The following is a 27,136-nucleotide window of genomic DNA, read 5'->3' as shown; positions in this document are numbered from 1 at the left end:
AAACCTTCTACTCTGGCACCAAATTTGGTCAGGAAAGCAGACCAGATGTCCTCCTCCTTGTTTTATCCATTAAGGTCGACCTTAATGTTACCTTGCCTGGCCTTGCAGAATAAGTATATTTACTTAGCGTTAGGAGGGTGGCGCTGCAGAAGCAGGAATGTGTCTAAGTGCGACTTGAAAGCGAACGCTACATTTTAATTTTTAACTCACGAAGCAAATCCCGAGAAGTTCTGAAGGTTTTATGAATGGCTGCATTGATTCCAAAACCCCGCCTACCGGCCAATCAACAAGCGAGCCACGCTGGGGAAACCACGCCCACTATCCATATGAAATTGGAGTTCGACGTTCTGAGTCCAGGAGTGGAGGAGGAGACGCAGGTTATTGAAGTAGTTGAAACTCAGCACGCATTGAAACGCAGAGGTTGTTTTTTTTTTTTTGGTTTATCGGTATTTTAGGATGTTTTCCAAGCCAATAATGGCGTTTGTGGCTTACCTGACTCTACTGACAACAGTCGCCATCACAGAGGTAAGATGTTTCATTCAGCACAGTATCTCAGCCTGCATGACAGTCTAATTATAATGGGTTTTTGTGTGTGAACTGTCAGTGCAAAAAGATATTAGAGAAAACTTTGGTCTCAGTGGTGTGAACAGAAACAACCCTCGGTGAGAGAAACTCAAACAAGTCCCACTGTTGGCTTTACTTTGGTAGTTCTTCTGTTATTCTAAGATGTACGAGAAAAGCCAGTAAATCCCTACAGTCCTTTTGAAGAAGTTCAATATTTCTGGTAATAAGCGTGCCTACTCATGTCTGTAAGTCTGTCTGTAAGTCATGTTGGCTCATGCGTTTGTTTAAACCATGAGTCAAGCCAGGAGTCTGCATGCAACTGTAGGGACAAACACACACAGGGGCGAGTCTTATATGAATGGCGCCCTGGGCAAGCTCCTCCTTCTGCCACCCCATTCTGCAAAAATAAAATAAAAATATCTGGTATTGATGTTGATATGTCGACTGATTGACTTCAACAACATGTTTAAGAAAACTAAGAAACTAAAACTCAGTTTCAACACCTCTGTATTAACTGTAGAATAATCTAGTACTGGTTAGGCATGGGACTGTATGAGATTCTGACCTAATATTATGCTTTCATAGCATTTACACAAAAATTTGAAACCAAAATCCAATGCCGCTTGTTGCCAAATGGCAACGCAGAGTTCACGTGGAATGTCAAGCGGGCAAAAGCACAAAAACGGCGCGAAAAATTCGCAGAATCCGCATTTGGTGTGAACGCACCATCACACTGTGAATGCGTCCCTTGCCAACATGCCAAAGGCAGGAAGAGATGATGCAACTTACACGCTTAAAGCTGACGAAATACAAAGAACCCAAATCCCAAGACGAAGTTTGAAAATGTCTCATGGGGCTACGTAGAATAGTGAAGAAGTGCAGGCACACAACTACAATGGAACACCAAAGCACTGTTGCCAACTCCTCAGTAAGGAAAGCAGCTATTGGCTGTCCTAAATGTCACTAGATGACATCATCACCTAATTTGCATATTTGGAGTGTAATAGTGATCTAGGCTGTAGGAGAGAGAAATATCAACATTGGCAAGACAAAAAGTGTAAAAAAACAATCTAAATAACTGCATAGTCAGTGAAAAAGAAAAATTACATAAAAAAATTATAATTCAAAATACTTCAATGTATTTTAGGGTTACTTTATGTGATCCGTTGTGAAGTGAAAGGAAAAGGATACAGGGTTTTTAATTTTGTATAACTTAAATGTTAAAATTTTAGTGTGCATTTGTATTCAGCCCCCTTTCTGCTGATACCACTAAATGAATAGCCACCTAAAATCACATATTAAGTAAACAGTGTCCACCAGTTCATAATTTAATCTCAGCCTAAATCCACATGTTTTATAAAGAATTCAGAGGTTTGCTAGAGAACAGTAATGAACAAACACCAAAATAGACAGAAAAACAAATGGAGCTGAAAACAGGTCAGTCCTGAAACAAAAGACGTAAAACGAGGCTGGAGGTTCACCTTTCAGCAGGACAATGCCTAATATGTGATAGAATGGCCCAGTCAAAGTCCAGGCCTAAATCCAACTGAGAATCTATGGTAAAACTTCAACAGTATCAAACTGACTGAGAGGAGGCCATGCAGAAACATCCATAGATCCATTTTCTAAACATGCTCAATGTAGAAAAGCTCCACCCAGGAGAAGAACCCAGGACATTATTATTATATTTAATTATTTTTATAACAGCAATGAAAATAGATTGAATTATTTTCAATAACCTAATAGAGTGCCTGCGCAAAGGTTGGGATAGTTTTAATGTAGCCATACTGGCCACTGGCCTGGTAGCTCAACAATAAATGCTACATGAGAGAACCATAAAGTACATATACATCTTAGCTGCTTGATTTTCCAAAAACTAAGCATAATATTACTGATGGTAGATGTACTATTGTATCTCTCAGCTGCTGTTGCAGTCATTGGGTTTTGTTTGACATTATAATCCCTCCAGATGACTGCTAGCTGCCCAGTTGTGTGTGAATGCCCTGCACAGCCCCCTGTGTGCCTCCCAGGTGTAAGCATGGTGCCAGACCGCTGTGGCTGCTGCAAGGTGTGCGCCGCACAGCTTAACGAAGACTGCAGCCACTCAAAGCCCTGCGACAACCACAAAGGACTGGAGTGTAATTATGGCAATGATGTGATCGTGGCCTGGGGCGTCTGTCAAGGTGAGGGTGGAGGCAGGAGGTTTCACTCGGAAAACAGCTCACATCTCCAGTGATTTAAACCTTGCTTTACTCTCGGTCACGTCAATTCTATTATTAACAAGCCACAAAAAAAAAAATCTAAAAATCTAAGTGAAACTGATGTTCTATAAGCAGCAGTGAAGTTGCTGAACAGTGAAGTGTAACCTTACACATGCAGCGACATTTTAATAAGTAATAAATGGTTTATGACAGTGATAGGGGTTTCAGGGATAGAATTACCCCTTCCATGTGTTCCATGTCTGTGCCACACTGCAAGCTATGAATAGCTACTTCTTGGGGACAAGGAGTCTGCCACTTCCTTTTTCCTATTTTTGCTTCTTAGCAAGTACTCTGTAATTATGTACACTGTTAAGGTGAAAAGTTACTACTTAATAACAGGCATTTTCCTCTGATTAAACAAATGTTCTCCACAGACAGCCCTGTTGTCTTCAAAAAAGTGATTGTTTATCTAGTTATTACTAGATGCGTTATGTTTAAGTTAACTGTAGACCAAGCTAGACGTAGAAATACTTCCACGTCAAAAAGAATCAACTGAGGTGGTTTTGTCATTTGATCAGTATACCTCTTGGGGGGGGTGTTATCAGGACACATCCCAAGGTGGCCTGATAACACCTTGGGATGTTTAGATTTGCTTCCTGGACCTGTTGCTCGAACAGCAGGACAACCTGATCTCAGACAAGCATAAGACAGATAATGGATGAAATGCTAGAGCAACTTAAAAGTACAAAGTGACTAATGCTGCATTCATGTGGGGTGGGGTGCTCATTGGGTTGAGATCGGAATTCATTGGGGGGTTGGGACTGTTTCATCCTGTGGCGGCTCTGGTTGGTGGGCTCATTTGGACCAACTAGACCACTCTTTTGTCTGTGGCCCCCCTCTCCGGATGAGGATGTTGGAGGTCGTTGGTGTTTAGATTCAGGTGTTAACAGATACACAAATGTTCTATACTGAGCCGCATTTACCACTAATTACATCTAACCGTGCACTTTTTGGTAAAAAGCTGTTATCATGAGTTTCTGCAGGTGTAGAAGCAAGCAGGGTGTTATCTTATAATCTCTTCATCCTTCTTTCTCTCCTCCATTCTTTTCTCCTCTCCCTTTTTCCTTTTTGTCCCACCTTTCTCTCTTTCGTGCTTATTTTTTCCTTTTCGTTTCCATCTCCACGTCCTTAGCAATTGAAATAATCCCAAAGGAGTTTCTAATAAAGTTTATTTTATAAATACCAAGCAACGCATCTAAGCGTTAGCTGTAATGCTCCACTTGTGAAAGTAAATCTGTTGGGCTTCTTCTAGGCACTCAGACAACAATTCTGAGTGCTACTCTGCTGGACAGGACACTGTTAAAAAAAAAAAAAGACCTGGAGACTTGTCATTATTGATGGAATCATTAAGTTTGCTCTCTAGTAGAAAATCCGGCAGGAGAATGTCCAGTCATCATTACAGGACATTAAGCCCAATCACACTTTGGTTCTGCAGCAGGACAATGATCCAAAGCAGCATTGTCACTTCTAAATGATTCAAAAATAACCCTCAATGAAATGGAGTGGCCTAGCCAAAGTCTGGACTTTAATCCATTTCGTATACTGTAATATAGCCTTAAAAATGCCATTCAAACTCAAAATTCCTCCAACCTGGCTGTATTAAAACATTTCTGCAAAGCAGAGTGGGGTGAAATTCCTCAGTGGGCATGTTAAAGACTTAATGTCAGTTAGAGCAAACTCTTTGTCAGTTGCTGCTAAGGGTGTCACAACTTGGCTTTAGGGGGCAATTACTATTTCCCAGAGGGCCAGGTTGGTTTGGATAATGTTTTTTTTCCCGTTGTCATATGAAAACTACTTTTTTATATTTACTCAGGATACCTTTATCCAATATTAAAATTTGTTTGACGATCTAAAACATTTAAGTGAAAAAAAAGCAAAAACAGAAAAAATCTGTAAGAGGGCAAATACTTTTTCACAGCACCATACGTTTTAGTATTCTAGGCTGTAAACTGACAGTTTTGGTTTTTGAAGTGTGATTATGTGGAGAGGTCACTAACAGTATCTTGGGGCCCACAAAAAAATGATAGGATGATCTGTTCAGAATCTTTGCGAGGTCATCTGGGCTATACTAAACACATAATGGATATGAACAAAACCTTTGCAGTAAAGTCATTTTGGCCTAATATTGAGCTTACCCAGGTCTTGAATGGAGTTTGGGGGAACAAGATGAGAGGGGTAGATCCGTGTAACTGATATGGGGAGTGGGGTGCTGTGCAATCGTCTACATATGTGGAAGGACCATCATTGGAGGGTAGTTCTGCATCTCTGGATTATTAACAACACCAAGAAGAAACCCTTTTGACAAGTAGTAAGACTAAGGCAGTGTAATGATTGTCTCTATGCTCCAAACTTGAGGCAAACCAGCCACCTTCTTATAGGTTGTTGTTAATCTAGCAGTCTTTTTAAGAAAGTATGCTCACCTGTACTAGACACCTTGTTAAACCTTTTCCACAATTCCTTGTAAATAAACACAGACCTGAAGTTGTTTTGAGTTTATAGACATCCATTTTGTTTCTAACCCCGTTTGACCAGCCATTAGTTTCAACCTCTGCAAAAACCATCTTCAGTCACTGTGTTTATCTCAAATAAAGGCTTCCAGAGAGTTTTCTGTTCCAGGTAAGATGGTATTTGATTGGCATAATCCATTGAACGTTTAGGTAAATTTTGTTCCAGCATCCAGTTTCAATACATCTAATACTACAGCATATAGAATATGTTCTCCAGCTAAGCCAGTCTTGTGAAACACTTTATTATAGGGGAAAAAGTGCAAGGGAAAAAGTTGAACCCGGATATTCACAGATACTGTAGATTTCATTTTCTCACTGTCTGACAATACATCAGACTAAACCTTTCCTATCTTAGATCATTTAGGATTACCAAAATTATTTCTCTTTTCTAAATGCAAAACATCTATTTCTACTTATGCTTTTCATTGCATTAATTTATTACTTCATGTTTTACTTTCCATAATTAACATGTTTTAGCAAAATCAGAGGGACACACATGTGAGTACAACAACAGGATCTACCAGAATGGAGAGATCTTCCACGCAGGCTGTAAGCACCAGTGTTCCTGCATTGACGGAGCTGTCGGCTGCACTTCACTCTGCAGCAACAAGCTGCCACATGCTTCTCTGTCCTGCCCCTTCCCACGACTGGTCAGGATACCGGGACAGTGCTGCTTCAATGTCGACTGCCATAAGGACACCGGGCGTCTTCCACCTAAGTACCAGGTGTGTGTTTGTGTAAAAACAAACTAAACATAGGGAAGGTCACAACATAAATGGCCCACACGTCTTTTCTCTTGTTTAACAGGTGCCTCCTCTACAGCAGCATTTGCACAGACCTCGGTACCATGCTGTGCCACACCGAGCTGGAAATGAACTGGTCCCAGACAATGGCATCAACCATGTCAAGGCAAGCAGCTTGGAGAACCGACTTGGCCACAAACACATGCCTGGTAAGAGAAAGGATGTTTCTTTTCTGTAAGGTGGTTTTACATTCAGTGTCCAATTTCCCAAATCCAGATAAGTTAAACCATAAATGATCAGCATTTTACACTTTAACAATACACATGCTTACAATATACCATGCTTTAGGGAAAGCTACAGGAAGTAATCAGGAATCTTTGGAAAACATAATGTCCTTTTTTGTCTCTGACATTCTCCCTTCTTTTTTAGTGTGGGACACCCTGATGGGGGAAAAGTGTCCAGTAGAGACCACTGAATGGTCCCAGTGCTCACGCAGCTGTGGCATGGGCATCTCCTCTCGCGTCACCAATGAGAACCTTCAGTGCAAGCCGAAGAAGGAGACAAGAATCTGCACCATACGGCCGTGCCACAGCCTGACCATCCCAGCCAAGGTGAGGAGCTCATGATGAACCCAAACAGGAAAAAACTACCTCAGAAAACAGGTCCAACAGCCAAGTATTGACCTTTGCAAAAGTATTCATACACTTTGAACGTTTCCACATTTGGTCACTTTACAACTACAGAATTCTTGGATTTTATGAAACAGACAAACACAAAGTAGAACATGAAGTGTGGAGAGGATGGAATAAAAAATATGGCTTTTCATTTTTCTTACTAGCAAAAATCTGAAAAACATGACTCCAGCTCCCATTTCTATGATATGTCTAAATAAAATCCAGTTGTGTGTAATTTAATCTCAGTAAAAACCCAGCTGTTCTATGAAAGCCTCAGAGGTTTGTTAGAGGAGAACAAACGCCATCATGAAGACCAAGGAACACAGCAGACAGGTTAGGGAGACAGCTGCGGAGAGGTTTTAGATCACAGTTAGGTTATAAAACAATGCGCCAAGCTTTATACATCCAACAGAGCTCTGTTTAATCCATTATCGGTACATGTAAAGAGTACAGCACAAATGCAAACCTACCATGACACATAAACTGAGAACCCTGGCAGGAAGAGCATTAATCAGAGAAACAGCCAAAGAGGCCCATGGTAACTCTGGAGGAGCTACAAAGATCAACGTGTTTCAATGACCCAAAGTCCAGACTTGAAAATTGATGGTCAGATGATTTCCATTCAATTTGACTGAGCAGAAACTACTTTTCAAAGAGTAATGGGCAACAAATTCAGTCTCTAGATGTGTTAAAACGGGTACTAAAAGCACAAAATAGTTCTACAAGGTACTGAATCAGCGACAGTGAATAAAGCTTTATTTGCAACAAAAGGTGGTGTCATTTTCCTTCCAGCTAAGTATTATGCAGTTCTTTGTGTTGGCTTATCACATAAAAGCCCATTTAAATACATATAAGTCTGTTGTTTTACCAGATCAAAATGCGAACAAGTTTTAGAGGGTATGAACACATTTGAAAGACACTGAGCTTTCCAAGAATATTTCACACACAGTCTAGCTATGTTGCTCTGAGATAACACTTTTCAAAAAGTGATTACTTCTCCTCTTATCGGTGTGTTTGACCACAGGGTTATGAAAGCAAAGTCTCTTTTAACTCGAAACCAGACTAAGAAAATGTGAAACCTGGGCAGAAACAAAGAAAAAGCTTGATGTGCTTATCCTGAGTGACTATTTGTGATTACATATTTATTCTCAGTTTAAAAACAGATATGACTTTAACAGTGCTTTTGAGATGCACTAGATATAGTGGGAACTGGGTAGTGCTGATGTGCTTACTGGTGCTTTAGTAGCAGGCAGACACTTTTTAAAATATTGTCCATCATGCTCAGCATTCCTGAGGACCAACTGTCCATAGCTGGGCTCAGTCTGTTCACTCAGAGTTTGGGGAAATGGTCTGGCTATATTAATCCATTATTGATTCCTCTGCTCGACTGGGTTGAAAGTCCAGATGCTAAAAGTGATCATAAATGTCTGCGTGTAGAGACAAAAGTTTTTACCAGGTTTTTCTGATGTAAACAATACAATCATTACGAACTTTTTCTTCAAACAATTTATACTTACTTACCTACTTATTATCTTTATTTATTTGAAACCCTTTAGAACAACCACAGCTTGCAACAAAGTGCTGCACATGTAAAATCAAGAACCATTTCAAACATAAAACTAGAATAGAGCAATAAGCACAATAAAACAATAAGATGGTAAAAAACAAGATAATAAATTGTGGTCCACTGTATCAAAAGCAGCAGTTAGGTGAAGCAGAACAAGAACAACACATTCACCAGAAGCATTGCCATGAGGATGTCATTAAATACTCATACTAAAGCAGATTATAAAACCTCCAGGTTATTATGGTCATCTAAAAAAGTCTTAACTTGAGAAAGGATGATTTTCTCAAAACCTTCACAAATAAAAAGAAGCTTGGAGATGGGCATAAAATTTGCCAACACGGTTTCGTTGAGGCCATGCTTCTTAACTAGAGGCTGCACCACAAAATGCTTGAAACGTACAGGGACAATACTTGACAACAAACTGCTGTTAACAATTGAGAAGATCCCCTGCCTCACGCTTGGAAAAAAACTCCTTAAAAAGTGAGGGGGGACAGGATCACAGGGATGTGGCTTGATGTGGCCAACTACATCATTTATCATGGTCAGAGTTACCGGTTTAAATGTATCAAACACACCTGGACAAGGGGTCAAGCAAGAGGGGTCCCAAACACGGGCTGAGATGAGAGCTCTTGTGGTAACAATCTTGTGTATAAAAAAATCGCAAATAGTTATTCCTATTTCACTATGGGCATGGTGTTCTTTTGGCAATGTTTAGGGCCATTTTTGTGTCCTTTTACATTCTTCCGCCTACATATACAGTACAACTATATACTTTCAGCAGCTCATCGTGGTCAGGTGAAGACACTCAAACCAGCTCTCCATGTCAAGGGTCCAGACGTAGGCCAGATGAGTCCCATGGGTCTGTTTTTGTTGGTGTTCAAGAGGAACTCTCCTAGCCTCTCACTGTCTACATCTAGATGTCATACCCCACTTCATCTGGTTGGGTAGCCAGGTTGAGTAACCCCATAGCAACTATGAGTAGAAATGATATTCCCTCAGCCACATTTCTTAATGACAGCTTCTCTTATGTGACCTCTGGCGCTTGTTACTGGTCTAGGAATATTTCATTGGCTTGGCACCAAGGTTATTGTTTCTAAGCATTGGCTTAAGCCAGCTATTTAAAACCTCCTAAAGTTTAATGAACCCAAGCACCCAGTCTTCTTACTGTTATCAAAGAATCAAAAACAGTGTCAGGCACTCATAGAGTTAATCAGATTCACAATGAGTGATGTTAGCCTGAAGTTGAATCAAAAGGTTCTTTAAGTAAGTATTAGTTTAAGCATGTGCTCAGATATTCAGGCAGGTTATTGCAGCAGTTTTCTATATTTTTTCTTCTAACAGATTTTTTGTTTTTCAGTTGAATAGTCAAAATAAATGTCAAATGTGAAAAGTTTTGAATTGATTTATCATTGTTTCATTTTTTAAAGAGCAGACCCTGACATTTTTACAGGGATGAATAGACTTTTAAGACTCATTAAGTTTAGTTGATGACTTGGTAATAAGACCTTATTAATAACTTTTTTATTCTGTTTATTTTAACCACAGAAAGGTAAGCACTGCTCCCCAACCCAGAAAGCCCCAAAGCCAATCCGCCTTTCCTATGGGGAATGTCAAAGCGTCCGTCTCCACCGGCCAAACTACTGCGGCGTGTGTTCAGACGGCCGCTGCTGCTCCCCACATCGTACCCGCACCGTACCTTTGACCTTTGTCTGCCCGGACGGCGAGCGCTTCCAGAAGCTGACCATGGTTATCCAGTCATGTAAATGCAGCTATGACTGTGGCCACCTCAATGAATCGGCGCTGCCTCCACAGCACTGGATGTATGGCGACACGCACAAATTCATTGATTAGTCCTGGTGATTGTTGTTTGGAATGTGCCAAAATCATCCCAGAGGAGGATCCTTCAGGACAATGAGCCGCTTCACTTCATCCGGCTCTAAAACAGTGAAGACCAAAGGCAAGATACACTGCCGTGATTAATAATCACTATCCTGTAAGCAAACCACATTGTAATATGTGACCAGAGTGGATAGTACACTCGCCTATTGCTGTTTAAACCTGACTTGGGACCTAAATTAGAGCCCTGAAATCCCCGACCATTCTGCACTCTCCAATAATTCTTGGTTTCATTTATGGAAGATGAAACGCTCCGATCAATCAGAGGAGAAACTCCTCACAAGCAACAAAGCCCTTTACTGGCATTGACATTTGTTACAGTTGTATAACACCAGTGAAAAGGAATTTTTAGCATCGTCGTTTTACCTTGGTGAGGACTAATAATGCACTGTGACTACTCAGCAACATTATAAAACCAGGCATCAATTGTGCCTTTAATGACCTGTTGCTGTGCACACATTAAATGACTTGGTTTACTTGAAAACCTAATCTTAGGTTTAATAAGTAACCCTAACTTGACTCCAAAGATTTCAGCATGAAATGAACTAATGCTGAGTTCTTGTCTTAGAAATAAATAAGATTTCACTCACAAAAATGTTTCAGTTTGATCATGTTTTTTGTCACAGCTTTTCATTTACTCATATTTGGATGGATACTAAACTAAGATACAAAGGTAGACAAATTTCTGTCAGTCCATCTCCAGCCAGTTAGAACTTTACCCTCACCACTGACATGTATGTCATGTTAGATTGAGATGGGTTAGGTTAAGAGTTATTAAACTACTTAGCCTTATTTATCCAATCAAAACACACTTCTGAGTTAATAATGCTTTTGAATTGCCAATTTTCTGGTGGTCAGTTGCTGATTTGAGGTGAACTTGAAGAATTAGGAGATGGAAGATCCTCTTCCAGGAGACTCTTTTCTCTCAGTTGATGGTGAAATAAAACTGGCTTCCATTTTACAATAGAGATAAGCCTTGATGGTTACTGGGTTTCTTTGAACATCCAAACCAAATTTATTTCACCTGAGGGTGACAATTTGGTCCAATGATTCCAAACAGATCAAAAACGGTTGTGGTATGGGGCAGTGTGTGGCATAGTGGTAGAACATGTGACCCATATACAAAGGCCTCAATCTTCCACGCAGCAGTTCCTGGTTCGGAGGCTTATGTTACAGGTGTTCTCCCTGTCTCCACCCCCACTGCCTGTCTGCCTACTTTGAAAAAACAAAGGCTAACAGTGCTGCAAAAAATATTTTAAAAAATGGATTTAGTATAGACAAAGCAAGCCAACATTAACTCTGGGAAAGCTCCTGACCATGTCCCAATAATTCATAAACTATGCTTAAAAGCATTGTCTGTGCCAAGAAACAATTAAAACCTATTTTAATTACAGTGGGGAGAACAAGCATTTGATACACTGCCGATTTTGCAGGTTTCCACTTGCAAGGCATGTAGATGTCTTTTTTTTTTTATCATAGGTACTCTTATATGAGGGTAAGAAAGTAAGAACAAATTTACTTAAAATGAATTGAAGGTGTGAAATACTGAACATGGTAAAATGCTGTATAAAGCAACTTGTAATTAATATCGCCTCTGTGAAAATAAGAATCTATGAATTTGGAGGTCATTAAAATGACAACATGGTAAATATTAAGGTTATCAAATTTAATGTTGCCTGTTTTCATTCACTGCCTTGATTTTAACGCCTCCATTTTTACCACTTCAGATTTATAATTAAATGTATTAGATTTAACGTTGCCCGTTTTCATTCACTGCCTTAAATTTAGCGCCTGTTTTTTACCCCTTCAGTTTTATCATTCATCGCGACAGTGTAATGTTTGTTATTTCCGGTAGATCGGAATACGGCGGCAGCCTCGGCGCGATAGCGAAGTACTTGTAGTCCATAGCCATTTGCATGCATTTCAGTAGAAGGTAGTGATATCGCTTGCCCTTGTATGGGAATGGGACAATGAGCGATTTGCTGGAAGTTCTTTGAGGTCCAGAACTCGGCATACAGCGCTCTCAAAAATTGCCAATATGAGTAGGATGCTGTAGGATTATTTTCAGACTATGTGTGGTGACTATTTGTCAAAGGAAACAAATCAACTAAACTAAGGACTTAACTCAATCACTGATGGTCACCATGGGTTTGTGGTTTAGGCAGTAGCCTGTTATTCAAAAGAGTCCAATATACAAACAAAAGTATATAATTTTTAAGGTTTATTTCCTGGGAAACACGGAAACAGACAATGATTGATGTGGGTTCCACCCAGTAGTTAAACCCAGCGGTAGGTTCAACACGATGAGACGGGAATCAGCCGCCTTCTCCGGAAGAGGGAGGGGACACTACTTTGTTGGACAGCTGTCGAAACGAGCTGGCATAGAGAAACGCTGAACCTTTATTTATTTAGTGGACTCTTCTTAATAAACCGAGTAGATATTTGAAGTTCAGCAAACCTACATTCTCGCCTAAAAACATCTTAAAAGATTATTTGGGGTTACAGAAAGCGCATTAATCACAATTTCTGCCGCCTTTGTTGCACGAGCTCGACCAATCCGCTTCGACCCGCAATGACTCATGGGAGATTTTGTGACACGGACTACAAAACTCCGCGGTCGCGCCAGGGCTGTTGCCGTATTCCGATCTATAAATGATAAAACTTAAGTGGTAACACAAAAATTAATTCGTATTGTATCGCATGACATAATTATTTGATACATCAGAAAAACAAAACTTAATATATGGTACGGAAACCTTTGTTTGCAATTACAGATATCAGACGTTTCCTGTAGTTGTTGACGAGGTTTGCAGACACTGCAGCAGGGATTTTGGAGCACTCCTCCATGCAGATCTTCTCCAGATCCTTCAGGTTTCGGGGATGTCGCTGGGCAGTACGGACTTTCAGCTCCCTCTAAAGATTTACGATTGGGTTCAGGTCTGGAGACTGACTAGGCCACTGCCAGACCTCGATATGCTTCTTACAGAGCCACTCCTTAGTTGCCCTGGCTGTGTGCTTCGGGTCGTTGTCATGCTGGGAGACCCATCTTCAATGCCCTTACTGAGAGAAAGAGGTTGTTGGCTAAGATCTCCCGATACATGGCCCCATCCATCCTCCCCTCAATACGGTGCAGTCGTCCTTTCCCCTTTGCATTTATTCATTTTAGAGCCTGTATGTAGAATTTTGGCCGTGTGGATTAGAGATCAACTCTTAAGCTTGTGTACCCATTTCTCGTTTGTAATAATTTCCTAAATTGACATATTAGTCGTATCCTGAAGGGGGAAACAAATGTTCCGATTTATCATTAAAAGCTCGCAATTAACAAGAATGTCTTGCTAGTAGTGAGGGTGTATAAAAGCCTTGCCAGAACGGCAGGCTGTTTGTGAATAAGTGATGTTATCTATTCCAAAGCATTCAGAATGTAATAAACCAATGCTTTTATTTTTCCAGAATGAAGTACCACTTCAGCCAAAAACATCTGTATTTCTGTTTCATCCCAATGTTTTTCTTTCGCTGCTTTTTTTATCCCCATTTCTCTGCCAATCAAAAACTATAATGTCACCTTCTGCATTTAGTTGTCTGCTATCAAACTGATAAAACGAGTAACATCCTAATATATTTGTGAATATGCAACACAAAATTAAATGGCAAAAAAGTAAGTTACAAAAAATGTATTTATTTAACCAAAACAATATTTTGAAAATATGGTTTCAACAAGGTAAACACTAAAACAAGCACTCTGCAAAGACACAAGGAAAATTAAAAAAATGCCTTTTGAACTTGACTACATTTATGTTGGAAGGGGTATATTTAAACAAATATGGATTTTTCTTCAGTTTTCCCCTTATGCCAACAATATAGTAACAACAACAGTCATCACGGACAGTGTTTACTGGTAGCAGACGGCAGACTCATCTGGACTGTTCAACTGCAAAAACAGAAACAAAAAGATTAGAAAATAAACTTTAGTAGAAAAGTCTAAAGGTAAATGTATATAAAAATATAGGAAGATGAATACACCTAAATGTCTAAATAGCAACTACTGCTTTACTACACTCTAGTGGTGTCTCCATGTTGACAAAGACAAGTTAACATACCTGGGAGGTATGCATGTCTTTCAAAAATATTGTCATCCCTTGGATTTTTCCACATTTTGTCATGCTATAAATCAGCCTTCAGTCAAATACAAATCTAGAAATTAAAGGCAATTGGTTTGAATAGAACAGATCTGAAAAACCATCTTCTCTCCACTTCTCAGTTATGTAGTACATTGTGTTGGTCTGTCACATAAAACTCCCCAAAAAATACAATAAATCACATGCAATGGCACAAGCCAGCACGAAGGAAGCTTACTGTAGGAGGAGATGTCGATCTCATCAGGTAGCTCAGCTACATTGACCTCAAAGCGGTCTTGGACTTCATTCAGGGTCTTGGCGTCGGCTTCATCTGAAACAAAGGTAATGGCCAGGCCTTTGGTTCCAAACCTGCCTGCCCGGGCCACCTGATGTCAATAGAAAAAAAATAAAGGCTCAAAAGATGCTCGGCATCAGATAAACACATACAAATGTGCTTCCAAATCACATACAAGTGGCAGACTCTTCCTTGCAGCTTGTTTTGGAAAACAAAACTGTTGTCAAGGGAATATTTTAAATCTGAACTGACTCTGTGAAGGTATGTATCAGAATCCTCAGGCATGTCGTAGTTGAAGACAATGTTGACTCTCTCGATGTCCATGCCTCGGCCGAACAGGTTGGTGGCCACCAAGATCCGCCTCTGGAAGTCTTTAAACTGCTGGTACCGGGATAATCTGGAGAGGGGCAAGACAACTATCAAAAACCTCAACAAATGGTTCATTCATATTATTTAAGATTCTAAGCACCGAGAGAAAAGCAGATGAACCTTTTTTATTGTACAACACACAGTTGATAAGAAATTTAACATTCCGATTTCGCCAATACCTAATTACCAGAAAGTGAGGTGTCACTAGACATTGACACATCAAACCCATTGCTGCAGGACAAAAACAGCACCTACCTCTCCTCCTGTGTCATCCCCCTGTGGATGGCTATAGCAGGGAAGTTCTGCTCCACCAGCAGCTGGGACAGGGCAACACAACGATTCACAGACTTGACAAAGATCACCACCTGTCATGGGCAAAATGAAAATCATAAAATTTCAACCGTTCATTATTTTTACAAAGAAAAGTAAAAGCAAGAGCCCTGAAGGCTGTGAAGCTTTTTTTTTCTGAACAGGCATCAGGTGTACCTGATTAAACTCGAGTACATCCAGAAGGTCAAACAGCTTTCTGTTCTTCTCGCTGTCCTTCAGCTTGCAGTAATACTGCTGTAAGCCGTGCAGAGTCAGTTTGGTCTCATCGTCCACAAACACCTCCATGGGCTACATAGTAAGGGAGAATATGACCAAAATTAGCCGTACCAACATATCTGTGAGCTATTTAAAAACATAAAAGCCTGAAAAAAAGTTAAAAAAGCTCCCTATGGTTCTCCTGACCACTGACAGATATACTTCCTGGTGACCCACTGTGCCTGCTCTCCTGTTCTACAGCATAGCCATGGGATCATTGCCTATGGCCACGCCAGAACTGCTGAGATGTTCACTTTGCCCCTCTGAAATGGCCACTTAAGACACTGACAGCCACAAGTGGGCAAAGCTAAAGGGGACTTTACTGCAAGCTATACGCTACTCATATCACAAACAATAAGAAGCATGTAAGGCAGCAGTGGTCCAACCTGTGACTGAAGACAGGATGCTGTTGCTTTCAGGTTCAATAAAGAACCAAATAAGATTAATATTATTTCAACAGGTTTTAAAAGTCTATCGACTTTTTCCTAACTATGTACACATATTTATTGGCAGCACAGGTTTTATATACAAGTCTGCATTTTGATTAAATCAAACTAATATATACAGATGTGGACAACTTTGCTATCTCCTCTGGTAAAGATGTGTGAAATATATATTTATTCATCGCAGCAGGATGTCCTCACACTTTAAAATTTAGTAAACTCCAACCAACCCAGAGGTCTGTTTCTTTTAACCATTGGTCACCAGGCTTCCCCCAGTCTCCAAAGCTCACTGAACTGAAGCAAAGAGTAACGTCTTGGGGTGACCAAGTTTCCATAACAACCACTAGACATTACCTCTTTGCTTCAGTTGAGTAAGCTTTGGAGACTGTGGGAAGATAAATGTGTTTCCATGTCCAAATAGTAAAGTGATCTAGTTTGTGGAAAGAATAATGGTGAAAACTCTCTGCATGCACAGCATTGTGAAATATTATTAGAAGATTAAAAGCTTTCTTGTTGGAGAAGGCAGGTTGATATGTAAACAAAATTAAGAATGGTTTATTTTAGAACTTTATACACATTTTACCAGGAGTGTCAACAAACTTGTCCTCATCTGCACTGCATGGAGCAACACAGTGGTAACTTACATCCTGCATGAACTTGCGGCAGACTGGACGGATCTCCTTGCTTAGTGTTGCACTGAACATCATAACTTGCTTCTCGTGAGGCGTCAGTCTAAAGATTTCCTGCACGTCCCGCCTCATGTCTGAAGGAAAAAAATATATCCTAAAACTACTTGATATTTGCCAATTTTAAATAGTCATTTTGTATACAAGCAACTTTAAACTGTTCATGATCACAGCATGTCAGTCATTTCTCTTCTTTCTGCAACAAGTAGTAAACTACCCTCTAACTCACCCAGCTGCTCCAGCATCTTATCGCACTCATCAAGCACAAAGTGTTTGATGTTCTTCACACTGAGAGTCTTGTTACGAATGAGGGCCAGTGTGCGGCCGGGGGTTCCTACAACAATGTGAGGGCAGTTCTTCTTCAAGACATCTTCGTCCTTCTTGATAGCCAGGCCGCCGAAGAACACAGACACCTTGACACTGGGCATGTACTTGGAGAAGCGCTCGTACTCTTTGCTAATCTGGAAGGCCAGTTCACGTGTGTGGCACATCACAAGAACAGACACCTGACACAAACAAAGACAGAATTATTATTATTTTTGAACTATTGGATCTTTAAATGGTTGCGTAGAGTAATGCAGATGTTCCTGACAAACCATGGTGCTATTGAGGCTGTTGTTTTTGTATAAGCAACTGTTGTTTCTTTGTCTAACAACAAATGTGTCTGAACATTTTCCAGTTGACATTAATCACGAATGTTCCAAAGGAGCATCAACAAAATCTAGAGGTGCAGCAGGAAATTAGCAAGTGAATGAAATGACCGACCAGACGGTCTGACATTCAAAAATTGGTTGCTCCCTATCAGCAAGCCTAAGCATTGACAGGTCTCTGACAACAACACTCTTCAAGGAGGATTTTGCTACTGCGGGGCAAAGACTCACAGATGTTTTTTCAACAACTTAACATCACTGAAGGTTTTCTGTCAGGTTTTTAAAAATCAATTCAGGGGAAGTGACCTTGACCTTTATTACATACCAAGAAGGCAGAATGTGTTACAGGAGAATTGCTCCATCTATCCTTTTGAGCCTTCAATCTGTCTGTTATGGGACCTGCTGGATTAAGCTGCTATTTTAGAGTTCTTAAAGAGAAATCAGGATCAGCTGGGACTGGTCAAAGCCTTACAAAAACCAGATTTCAGAAATCTCTGATCAGTGCATCTGTGGCAAAAACAACATGCCTTTATACCTAGTAGATATACAGAGAAAAATAATGACTTATGACCTTTTAAGGGTTTAATGACCAACTCACCTGGCCATCCACAGGTTCAATTTGCTGCAGCGTGGCTAACACAAACACAGCCGTTTTTCCCATACCAGACTTGGCCTGACACAGAATATCCATGCCAAGGATAGCTTGGGGAATACACTCATGTTGAACTAAAAATGAAGCAAATGCCAAATAATTAATTAGAGCTCCTCAGACATACATTGGTAGAATAAAATGCATTATGACCCAAACAGAATCAACTAGAATGAGCATGTTTCTGTTTAATTGAACCTAATTGATTAAGTTACAGTTCCTCTGCTCAATAACCCATATTTTGTTTTGTAAATTAATTCTGTAATATTTTATTAAGGACTTAAATGCATTGTTTCAGGAACTGTTAGTCACCTTCTGAAGGATGTTCAAAACCACAGTCAACAATGGCGCGGAGCAGCTCTGGTTTGAGGAGAAAGTCTCTGAATCCCGAGCTGTGGATGGATACATAGGACCCTTTCACCTCCTTCTTGTTGGCAGGGGTACCGCTCTCTGGGAGTCCCTGGGGCTCCTCGTCCTCCTCGTAGTCCAGAAGTTCATTATCAACGTCATTCTCTGCCATCTTGATAACAATTGGAGAGAGAAAAAGAGGAAGAGACTTGTGTGTCCACGTTTCTCAGTTTGAATGTGCACATTTGTACTTCAGAAGAAAGTCATGACGTTTTGCAAGAATAAAGTAAATAAATCCACATTTTATTTGGGAAATCTTAAACTAGCATTAAATCCAGGTATAAGCAATGATATTAGATAAGCAACTGCTGCTTCCTTTTTATAATGGGATGAATAATACATTTTACACAAACTGTTAATAAGTGGAATCTCTCCAGCAAAGCTCATTGAAGTAAGCATCCCACAAAGCTCACTCACAATTTGTGTAAAAAAATCCAACGGCTCCTTCTAAGACTAACATTAAACAAGCAAACTGAAACCGATAATGTAGTAAATGCTGAAGAAGTAATATGACTTGTTTGGAAGCTCTTAATAAAAAAGCACATAGCATGAGTGACATCTGAAATATTCACAAGGCATCCTGAACAATTCTCCTGATACAGCAGCAAAGTTGAGACGTTTGGGCATACCAAACCACAAATCTGTGACCTAAAACCAACGATCAAACATAGAGGTGGAGGGGTGATGATACAGAACCTAACAGTTACCCGGTCAGTTGTGAACCCTACTGCATACCAGCGAGGGAAATGTGATACCAGCTGCTCAACAGCTGAAGTAAGCCATGAAAGAGGACATCAATCCAAAGCAAAGTTAAAGCATTAAGGGAAAAAAAATTGTCCTATCAAACCTCAATCAATTTCATCAGGACTGTCAATTAAAGAAGTCAAGATTATCCCTACAGCAATGTGGAAGAGAAGATATTGGTGCTAAAGTGCCTAAGATCTAAATCAGCTGAGCATTTACACATTGCTCGTGTGCTTACTTTGTAAAAATCTGTTTTTACCACGAGTACAAAACAATCAGACATAAGATTACTGACAGGTGAAGTGAAAAATATTACTGACGGCGAAGCTATTGTCCTCAAAGTTAATGTATTAGAAGTAGGACAAAATAGGCAATTGTATAGGAATTTGACCAAGTTTAAGAAGAGCTAGTGGTGTTGACCAAACGACTGGGTCAAAGCATCTCCAAAAGTCAGCTCTTGCAGGGTGTTATTTGTCTCTACTGATCAGTGTCTATCAAAAGTGGTCCACGGAAGGAACAGCTGTCTACTGATAATAGGGTCATGGGCAATTAAGAGCCGCTGGCCCATTTGGTCCAGATGAGCTATTGTAGCACAAATTGCTAAAATGGTCAATGCTGGTTCTGAGGGAAAGGATGTCTGGATACACAGCGCGCAAAGTAGTCAGTACTGTATGGAACTACATAGCCGTAGACCAATCAAGTTGGAACCAGCTTTTCCCGATGGCTGTGGTCTCTTTTGATGAATAATGCTCTATGCCGCAAAATACATGTGGTTCTGGAATGGTTTAAATGCAGGACGAACAAGTCCGACCCACGTAGGCTCGACCTTACAAGTTACAGAACTTAAAAGGGTTTAGTGCTAAAATGTTGGGTCAGGGCTGTTTGGGCAGCAAAAGGTCATAATGTTATGCCTATTCGAACTATACTCGTGTTAGAACTGAATTACTTTATTTAAACAGAGGATTTTATGGTGCATTCTGATGCTGTAAGAGCAGAATCCAAGTTTCACAAATGTTAAGTTAAAAGCAAGTTAGCCTGACTAACGATAGCAGGCCCTGGTTCGCCACAAAAAGCAATGGAATATTAGGATGAAAACAACGATGATACATTATGTTTGTCCACAATTGAACAAATAGTTTGACTGATTTGATGCACTTTACTGTTTAACGGGTATAATCATTGTAGACGAGTCAACCCTGACGTGAGCTGACATATACAAAAACAATGGGAGTCCTCCATTCATACAAACTGGCTAGCATGCTAGCAAAGACGAAGGTTGTGCTCGGGATATCAGTCTCGAACATTACACAGCTATCTATATACGAGCTATGTCAAGTCGACACATTTTAGAAATAAAACTTCTCACCTTGACCACAGCTAAGTTTAGGTAAACACCAACAAATATCCAAAATTAGAACGGTTTAATGTTAATGCGTCAAACACGCCAGTTAGCCAAGCAAATGATACATATGAAATGCCAAATGCAACTGGAAAATAATCTACTACAGTTCACATGGTTAGAGATTTGTTGTGAAAAGTCAACATTCTAATATGTTACCTTGCGTCTGTACTCCGGCTCCGGTTATTTAGCGTCAACTAACGTGCTAGCTAGCAGCTACTCACGAGACAGTGGACACACGAATGATGCTGCGTTCGGGTACACCTCCGAATTTCGGAATGGTATCGATAGAGGGCGCTATAGACACCAATGACTGAACGATTATTATTACAAAGAATAACTTTGGACGATGCCACTATCGACCCCTTTATTAATACATTTGACTCGACACCATCACATTTACACTACGAATATATTTCTCTTAAACCTTTATTAGAAACTTTTCTTCGTGTCATCATTCAATAAACTGTTGTCCTGATTTTCTCTCCTGGGCTGTGATTCTCTTGATTTTTATGACAGGTACCCTGGACCTCTTGGCTGAGCTCTGATTATAGTTTTTTTTAATAATTGTTAAAAGCGTTTAGCTGTACTTCTGATATATTTTCTACTTCACACAGTGGGCCAAGTTGTTAGTTTCCTTCACAAAAACACAACAATTATTAAAATACTGATAATTTGACTCAAAATGAAAAGCTGTCAAACAATTGCACTTGCTTTTAACTTACATTACATACAGCCAAACAAAGTGCACCAAATACTTGCAATCGCTGGCATTACAGGAACTTTTTTTTTTTTTTTCAATTTCAAATGTTACAGCATCCTGCTTACAAAACACACTATCCTCCACTTGTTAAATTCAGTTTCTTTACTGGACACCACGTTTATCATTTGGGAGATTCATTTCTGTATCTGAAACACTGAAAATACATTTTGGTTTCCTTTTTTGTCCTTTATTGAAGGTTCCAAACGTACACAAAAACAGTAACAGAAAAGGCAGAGAAGAAACAAAAAGAAACAAAATATGCGGCTCCATAAAATTCGAGATGTTCAGAAATAGCTGGATCTAGTCTGAAATTAATTTACGCTCTACAATGGATTCTGTTTACTAACTATTTCTGAAATTAATTAGCTGCACTGTATTTTATTTTTGAGCATCAAAGTACAGGAAATGGATGCCAGCCAATTTATATTTTTCTGTGTTAAAAATAAGAAAACCATTTATTCCTTTCTTTTCATGTTATAATTGTGTGCTACCAAGTGTTGAGCTATCACACAAATTCTCAATAAATCTATTGCAGCATAATACAATTTGAAAAATTCAAACCAAGGGGTATGAATACTTAGTACAAGGTACTGCTGTATTTATGTAATACTACTATGGGAGCCCTCCAGATGGGTGTAACATTAAATTTGTCCATTAGGTGGCAATACAATATCAGTATATTGACCAGGCTGATCCCCTGCCTGTGGGAATCTCATGAAATAAACTTAAATAAAATCAAAATTTAAAATTATTATCAACTGTGGAAGACCAATGGGTCAATTTTTGTTTACTTAATTCGTACTAAACAAGGTGATACAAAGCAGGTAAACATAGTTTTACAGAATAGTTTTTTTTAAATACATAATTGAAGCCTGCTGCAGGCTAAGCTTTAGCTTCTCACTCAATTAGAGTAAATGCATCAGTACATAATCGTTCGTTCGTTTGTCATTCGTTTGTCGTTTTCCGCTTCATCCGGGACCAGGTCGCGGGGGCAGCAGACTCAGCAGAGACACTCAGATGTCCCTCTCCCTAGACACCTCCTCCAGCTCCTCCAGGGAGAGCCCAAGGTGTTCAGAGGCCAGCCGAGAGACGTAGTCCCTCCAGCATGTCCTGGGCTGTCCTCTGGGCGCTAGGCCTGGAACACCTCCCAAGGAAGGCGTCCAGGAGGCATCCGGTATAGATGCCCGAGTCACCTCAACTGGCTCCTCTCGATGTGGAGGAGCAGCGGCTCTACTCCGAGCCCCTCCCGGATGGCCGAGCTCCTCACCCTATCTCTAAGGGAGTGCCCGGCCACCCTACGGAGGAAGCTCATTTCAGCCGCTTGTATCCGGGATCTCGTTCTTTCGGTCATGACCCAAAGTTCATGGCCATAGGTGAGGGTAGGAACGTAGACCGACCGATAAATTGAGAGCTTCACTTTTTGGTTCAGCTCTCTCTTCACCACAATGGACCGGCACAGTGCCCCCATTACTGCGGCAGCCGCACCGATCCGTCTGTCAATCTCCCGCTCCATTCTTCCCTCGCTCGTGAACAAGACCCCGAGATACTTGAACTCCTCCACTTGAGGCAGGAACTCCCCTCCAACCTGAAGAGGACAAACCACCCTTTTCCGGTCGAGAACCATGGCCTCTGACTTGGAGGAGCTCATCTTCATCCCAGCCGCTTCATGAACCGCCCCAGCGCATGCTGTAGGTCTTGGCTAGAGGGGGCCAGCAGGACCACGTCATCTGCAAAAAGAAGAGACGAAATCCACTGGTCCCCAAACCAGACCCCCTTCGGCCCTTGGCTGCTCCTAAAAATCCTGTCCATAAAAGTTATGAAAAGGACCAGTGACAAAGGGCAGCCCTGCCGGAGTCCAACATGCACCGGGAACATGTCCGACTTAGTGCCGGCAATTCGGATTAAACTCCTGCTCCGCTTGTACAGAGACCGGATGGCCCCTAATAAAGGGCCCCCAATTCCATACTCCTGGAGCACCCCCCACAGGACATCACAAGGGACACAGTCGAATGCCTTCTCCAGGTCCACAAAACACATGTGGACCAATTGGGCAAACTCCCATGAACCCTCTAGTACCCTGTAGAGGGTATAGAGCTGGTCCAGTGTTCCACGGCGGGACAAAAACCACACTGCTCCTCCTGAAACCGAGGTTCGGCTGGACTCGCCTCTCCAATACCTTGGCGTAGGACTTACCAGGGAGGCTGAGGAGTGTGATCCCCCTGTAGTTGGAACACACCTTCCGGTCACCCTTCTTATGAAAGGGGACCACCACTCCAGTCTGCCAGTCCAGAGGCACTGTCCCCGACCGCCACGCAATTTTGAAGAGTTGTGTCAACCATGACAGCTCCACAACATTCAGAGACTTGAGGTACTCAGGGCCGATCTCATCCACCACAAACCTTCCCTTTTCTGCAAATTGAAAGAGCGGAATATCAGCAAATACACTTGTGGTAATAAAAAATATTTTAAATTGATTTCCAATCAGATTTGCACACCACAGCACTGATTCTGCATTGATAAACCTCCTGAAGGACCTATGTCTCAATAGCTCAATATTGTTTTTCTCAGTTTCGTCGTGCTTGTCACCATGACAAAAAAGGATATTCTGATTCTGGCCAGCGATGCATGAAACATTTTTGTCTTGGTTTTACTAGATCGCAGTGCTGCATTCGACACAGTTAATAGTAACATACTGATTAATAGACCAGAAAAGAGAGTGGAAATGTTTGGTACTGTGATCAACTGGTTACGATTTTTTTTCTCTATCACTTGGTATTTACAAGTCTGAGCAAAGAAAGATCACATGTGCAAAACTCAGTTTTTGGACCACTTTTATTGAACATTTACATTATCCCTCTAGCTCAGAGCAGAGTACTACATCTCTAACAATATATGGTAATAACAACTTTCTATTTCTCTAGCACCACTTGACCATATGCCACTACAGGCACTAAGTCAGTGGGTCTAAAATATCCATGAGTGGATATGTCAGAAATTCCTCAAGTTTAATGAGTAAAAGGCAAAAGTCTTTGTTTTGGTCCCAAAAAATAAGGCCATAAATCTGATTCAGTTAAACTCCATGGGGCTTAAGACCACAGAGAAAACAATAAACCTACAGAGGGTTAAAATGTTGCGATCTGGGTTGTTTTTGTGTTCAGTGTTTCAGACGGTGCTGGAGTTCTCAGGTGTGCTGGGTGACAGGTGCGACTTGTTCTGCTGATTGCTTGGAGGAGTACTTAAGCAGGAGGCTGCCAGCACTTTGACGCCAGAGTGTTTGCCTTCTGTGGTAACAAGCTCAGCCAATGCTAAGTCTTTGCTTTGGCTCTCGTTTTTTGGGAATAACTTTGTTTATGTGCTTTTGCAGACTAAGTATCTGGATTTTTGGATTTATGTCACAGGACTTTGTACTTCGAAAACTAAGAGTTTCCTGGATGACCTACCTTCTGAGGATTTCGTTTCCTAACTATTGTTTCGTTTTGTGTTTCAAGCTGGCAGTTTCCTACTTCCTTCATCTCCTGGACCAAGATCTAAGTGTATCCTGTCCACCCTCCACCGCAAGCATCAGCACAAAGAAACTAACTCAACTTTCTCCAAGCTCACCTACGAAACACCAGAGACCAACAGAACATACTCGGCTTCTACAACTCAGATCCCACATCCCTCTGCCCCTGGCGAACCTGACCACATCCACTCAGTAAGCTGTTTACTTCCCTTCCAGAAGTTCTTGTCATTTGCTCATCTACGTGTGTTCCCTGTTTCACCAGTTCTCTTCCCCTCTTCCCACAGTTGGAGTTTTCGCCCGTTTACGTTCCAGATCATTTTGTGTCAAAATAAACATCTTTTCATTCTTTCTATTTTCTCTGGAGTGTTCTTTGTATGTGGGTCAGAACTGTTGCGAAAACAATGACATAAAAAGCTTTCAATACATGTTTTTCTCAGTAAATATAAACCATATTGCCAAGAGTATCTGCTCACCTACCTTGACTCACTTATGAACTTAAGTGACATCCCATTCTTAATCCAAAGGGTTCCATATGATGTCGACCCACCCTTTGCAGCTATAATAGCTTCAACTTGTCTGGGACACAAGGTTTAGCAGCAGTGTTCATGGGAATTTTTGACCATTCTTCCAGAAGCACATTTGTGAGGGCATAGACTGATGTTGGATGAGAAGACTTGGCTCCCAGTCTCCACTCTAATCCATCCCAAAGGTGTTCTATCAGGTTGAGGTCAGCTCTGTGCAGGCCAGTTAAGCTCATCCACATCAGACTCTCTCATCCATGTCTTTATGGACCTTGCTTTGTGCTCTGGTGCACAGTCATGTTGGAAGAGGAAGGGACCATATTTAAACTGTTCCTACAACTTTGGGAGCATGGAATTGTGCAAAATCTCTAGGTATGCTGCGGGATTCAATGTTCCTTTCACTGGAACCATGGGGCCAAGCCCAGCTCCATGAAAATGATCCCACAGCAAAATACCACCTCCACCAAGCTTTACATTTGGCACAAAACAGTCAGACAAGTACCGATCTCCTGGCAATTGCCATACCCAGACTCCTCCATCAGATTGCCAGATGGAGAAGGCTGATTCTTGACTTTAGAGAACGTGCAGCTGCTTCCCCATGGAAACCCATTCCATGAAGCTCTCTAAGAACTGTTCATTTGCTAATCTGAAAACCACATGGAGTTTGGAGGTCTGTAGCAAATGACTCTGCAGAAAGTCAATGACTTCTATGCACTGTGTCAGCATCAATTGCCCCCACCCCATCAGTTTACGTTGCCTACCTTTGTGGCTGAGTTACAGTCATTTCCAATTGCTTCCACTTATACCACTGACAGTTGACTGTACTTGTTGCACAGGTAGCATCCTATCACAGCACCACACTGGAATTCACTGAGCTCCTTAGGTACTTGGTTCTATACACTTGTGGCCATGGAAGTGATTGGAACACCTGATTTCAATTATTTGGATGGGTGAGCAAAAGGTTTTGGCAATATAGTGTATGCTAATATTTCTATTGATATGAAAGAGACAGCACTGTCATGATTTTGTTTGTAAAAGGATCAAATAGTAGTGGCTGATGTGGAAAAAAAACAGAGTTCTTCAATTAAGAAATTAGGAAAACTTAGGGATTGCAGGGAGAGCAGGTCATGAGGCAGAGCAGTGTAATGGAAGAGTCTAGCAATGAACAATAAAAACCAGTGAGCTTATATACTGAGGCAGGGGTGGAAAATGAAAAATGAACCAGAAGAGCTAATCAGAGCTGAACTAAAACACAAAAAAACTACTAACCAAAGGAACAAGGTTTAAGATTAATAAATCCAAATATACAAAGAACAGAACACAAGAATAAACTAAGAAACTAAACACAAGGATAGGAACTGGTATGAAAACACCATACCAACAATAATGAACACAGAGAAATTAACTGAATATGGCAAGACCTATAGAACACAACAACAAGGAAATAATGAAAACACACTCAATGGTATTAGTATGTTTTGCAACAGTATAACATATGAAGGTTGCTTTGCTTTTTACCAATAGTACCACTCTGCAATACTTTGGTAAAGATAAACCTTTTTATAGACCATCAGTTAATTTAAACCAGTTGATATTTCTTTGCACATAGTAACAGGAATGCTTTCTAAATACTGAAAGATTTCAGCTGATTTCTTGGCTTTCAATCACTTTTTGTTTAGATTTATTTGCATGTGTGGATTACTTAAGTTGTTACCGACATCTGGTGTGCATTTCATGTCACTAGAAATATTAGAAATATATGTATATATTTATTATTTAGGTTTGGTGATACGTT

The 27,136-nt window shown here is 40.6% G+C and overlaps 2 protein-coding genes across 3 annotated transcripts; one reads left to right on the top strand and one right to left on the bottom strand.

The window, feature by feature from the left end:
• Positions 1-353: 353 nt before the first annotated feature.
• LOC124868868 (CCN family member 1-like) lies at positions 354-25,168 on the top strand. Of its 2 annotated transcripts, none has more exons than XM_047366493.1 (6): positions 354-525; positions 2,534-2,747; positions 5,810-6,057; positions 6,140-6,284; positions 6,505-6,686; positions 24,807-25,168. In XM_047366493.1, the coding sequence occupies exons 1-6, from the start codon at positions 457-459 to the stop codon at positions 25,014-25,016; spliced, it is 1,068 nt and encodes a 355-aa protein (XP_047222449.1). In that variant the 5' UTR covers positions 354-456; the 3' UTR covers positions 25,017-25,168. The 2 variants fall into 2 exon arrangements, with proteins under 2 accessions (XP_047222449.1, XP_047222448.1); XM_047366492.1 differs by lacking the exon at positions 24,807-25,168 and adding an exon at positions 9,862-10,807.
• LOC124868867 (ATP-dependent RNA helicase DDX39A) lies at positions 13,869-20,871 on the bottom strand. The gene is made up of 10 exons (XM_047366491.1): positions 20,715-20,871; positions 18,317-18,524; positions 17,954-18,081; positions 16,935-17,211; positions 16,664-16,782; positions 15,478-15,609; positions 15,247-15,356; positions 14,875-15,019; positions 14,566-14,713; positions 13,869-14,140 (listed from the first exon to the last, which is right to left on the bottom strand). The coding sequence occupies exons 2-10, from the start codon at positions 18,522-18,524 to the stop codon at positions 14,124-14,126; spliced, it is 1,284 nt and encodes a 427-aa protein (XP_047222447.1). The 5' UTR covers positions 20,715-20,871; the 3' UTR covers positions 13,869-14,123.
• Positions 25,169-27,136: the final 1,968 nt, after the last annotated feature.

Source organism: Girardinichthys multiradiatus, chromosome 5 (assembly GCF_021462225.1).
Source record: "Girardinichthys multiradiatus isolate DD_20200921_A chromosome 5, DD_fGirMul_XY1, whole genome shotgun sequence".
Classification (NCBI taxonomy): domain Eukaryota; kingdom Metazoa; phylum Chordata; class Actinopteri; order Cyprinodontiformes; family Goodeidae; genus Girardinichthys; species Girardinichthys multiradiatus.
Note: the sequence above shows the minus strand (reverse complement) of the source record. Positions and strands in the feature narration are given on the sequence as shown.

Excerpts from the sequence above, each read along its gene's own strand:
- LOC124868868 (XM_047366492.1), top strand. The coding sequence starts at position 457 with ATGTTTTCCAAGCCAATAATGGCGTTTGTGGCTTACCTGACTCTACTG. Across the intron at positions 526-2,533 it reads CAACAGTCGCCATCACAGAG|ATGACTGCTAGCTGCCCAGT; the intron begins GTAAGATGTTTC and ends TAATCCCTCCAG. Across the intron at positions 2,748-5,809 it reads GGCCTGGGGCGTCTGTCAAG|CAAAATCAGAGGGACACACA; the intron begins GTGAGGGTGGAG and ends AACATGTTTTAG.
- LOC124868867 (XM_047366491.1), bottom strand. The coding sequence starts at position 18,524 with ATGGCAGAGAATGACGTTGATAATGAACTTCTGGACTACGAGGAGGAC. Across the intron at positions 17,212-17,953 it reads TTGAACCTGTGGATGGCCAG|GTGTCTGTTCTTGTGATGTG; the intron begins GTGAGTTGGTCA and ends TGTTTGTGTCAG. Across the intron at positions 15,357-15,477 it reads ATGTACTCGAGTTTAATCAG|GTGGTGATCTTTGTCAAGTC; the intron begins GTACACCTGATG and ends TGCCCATGACAG.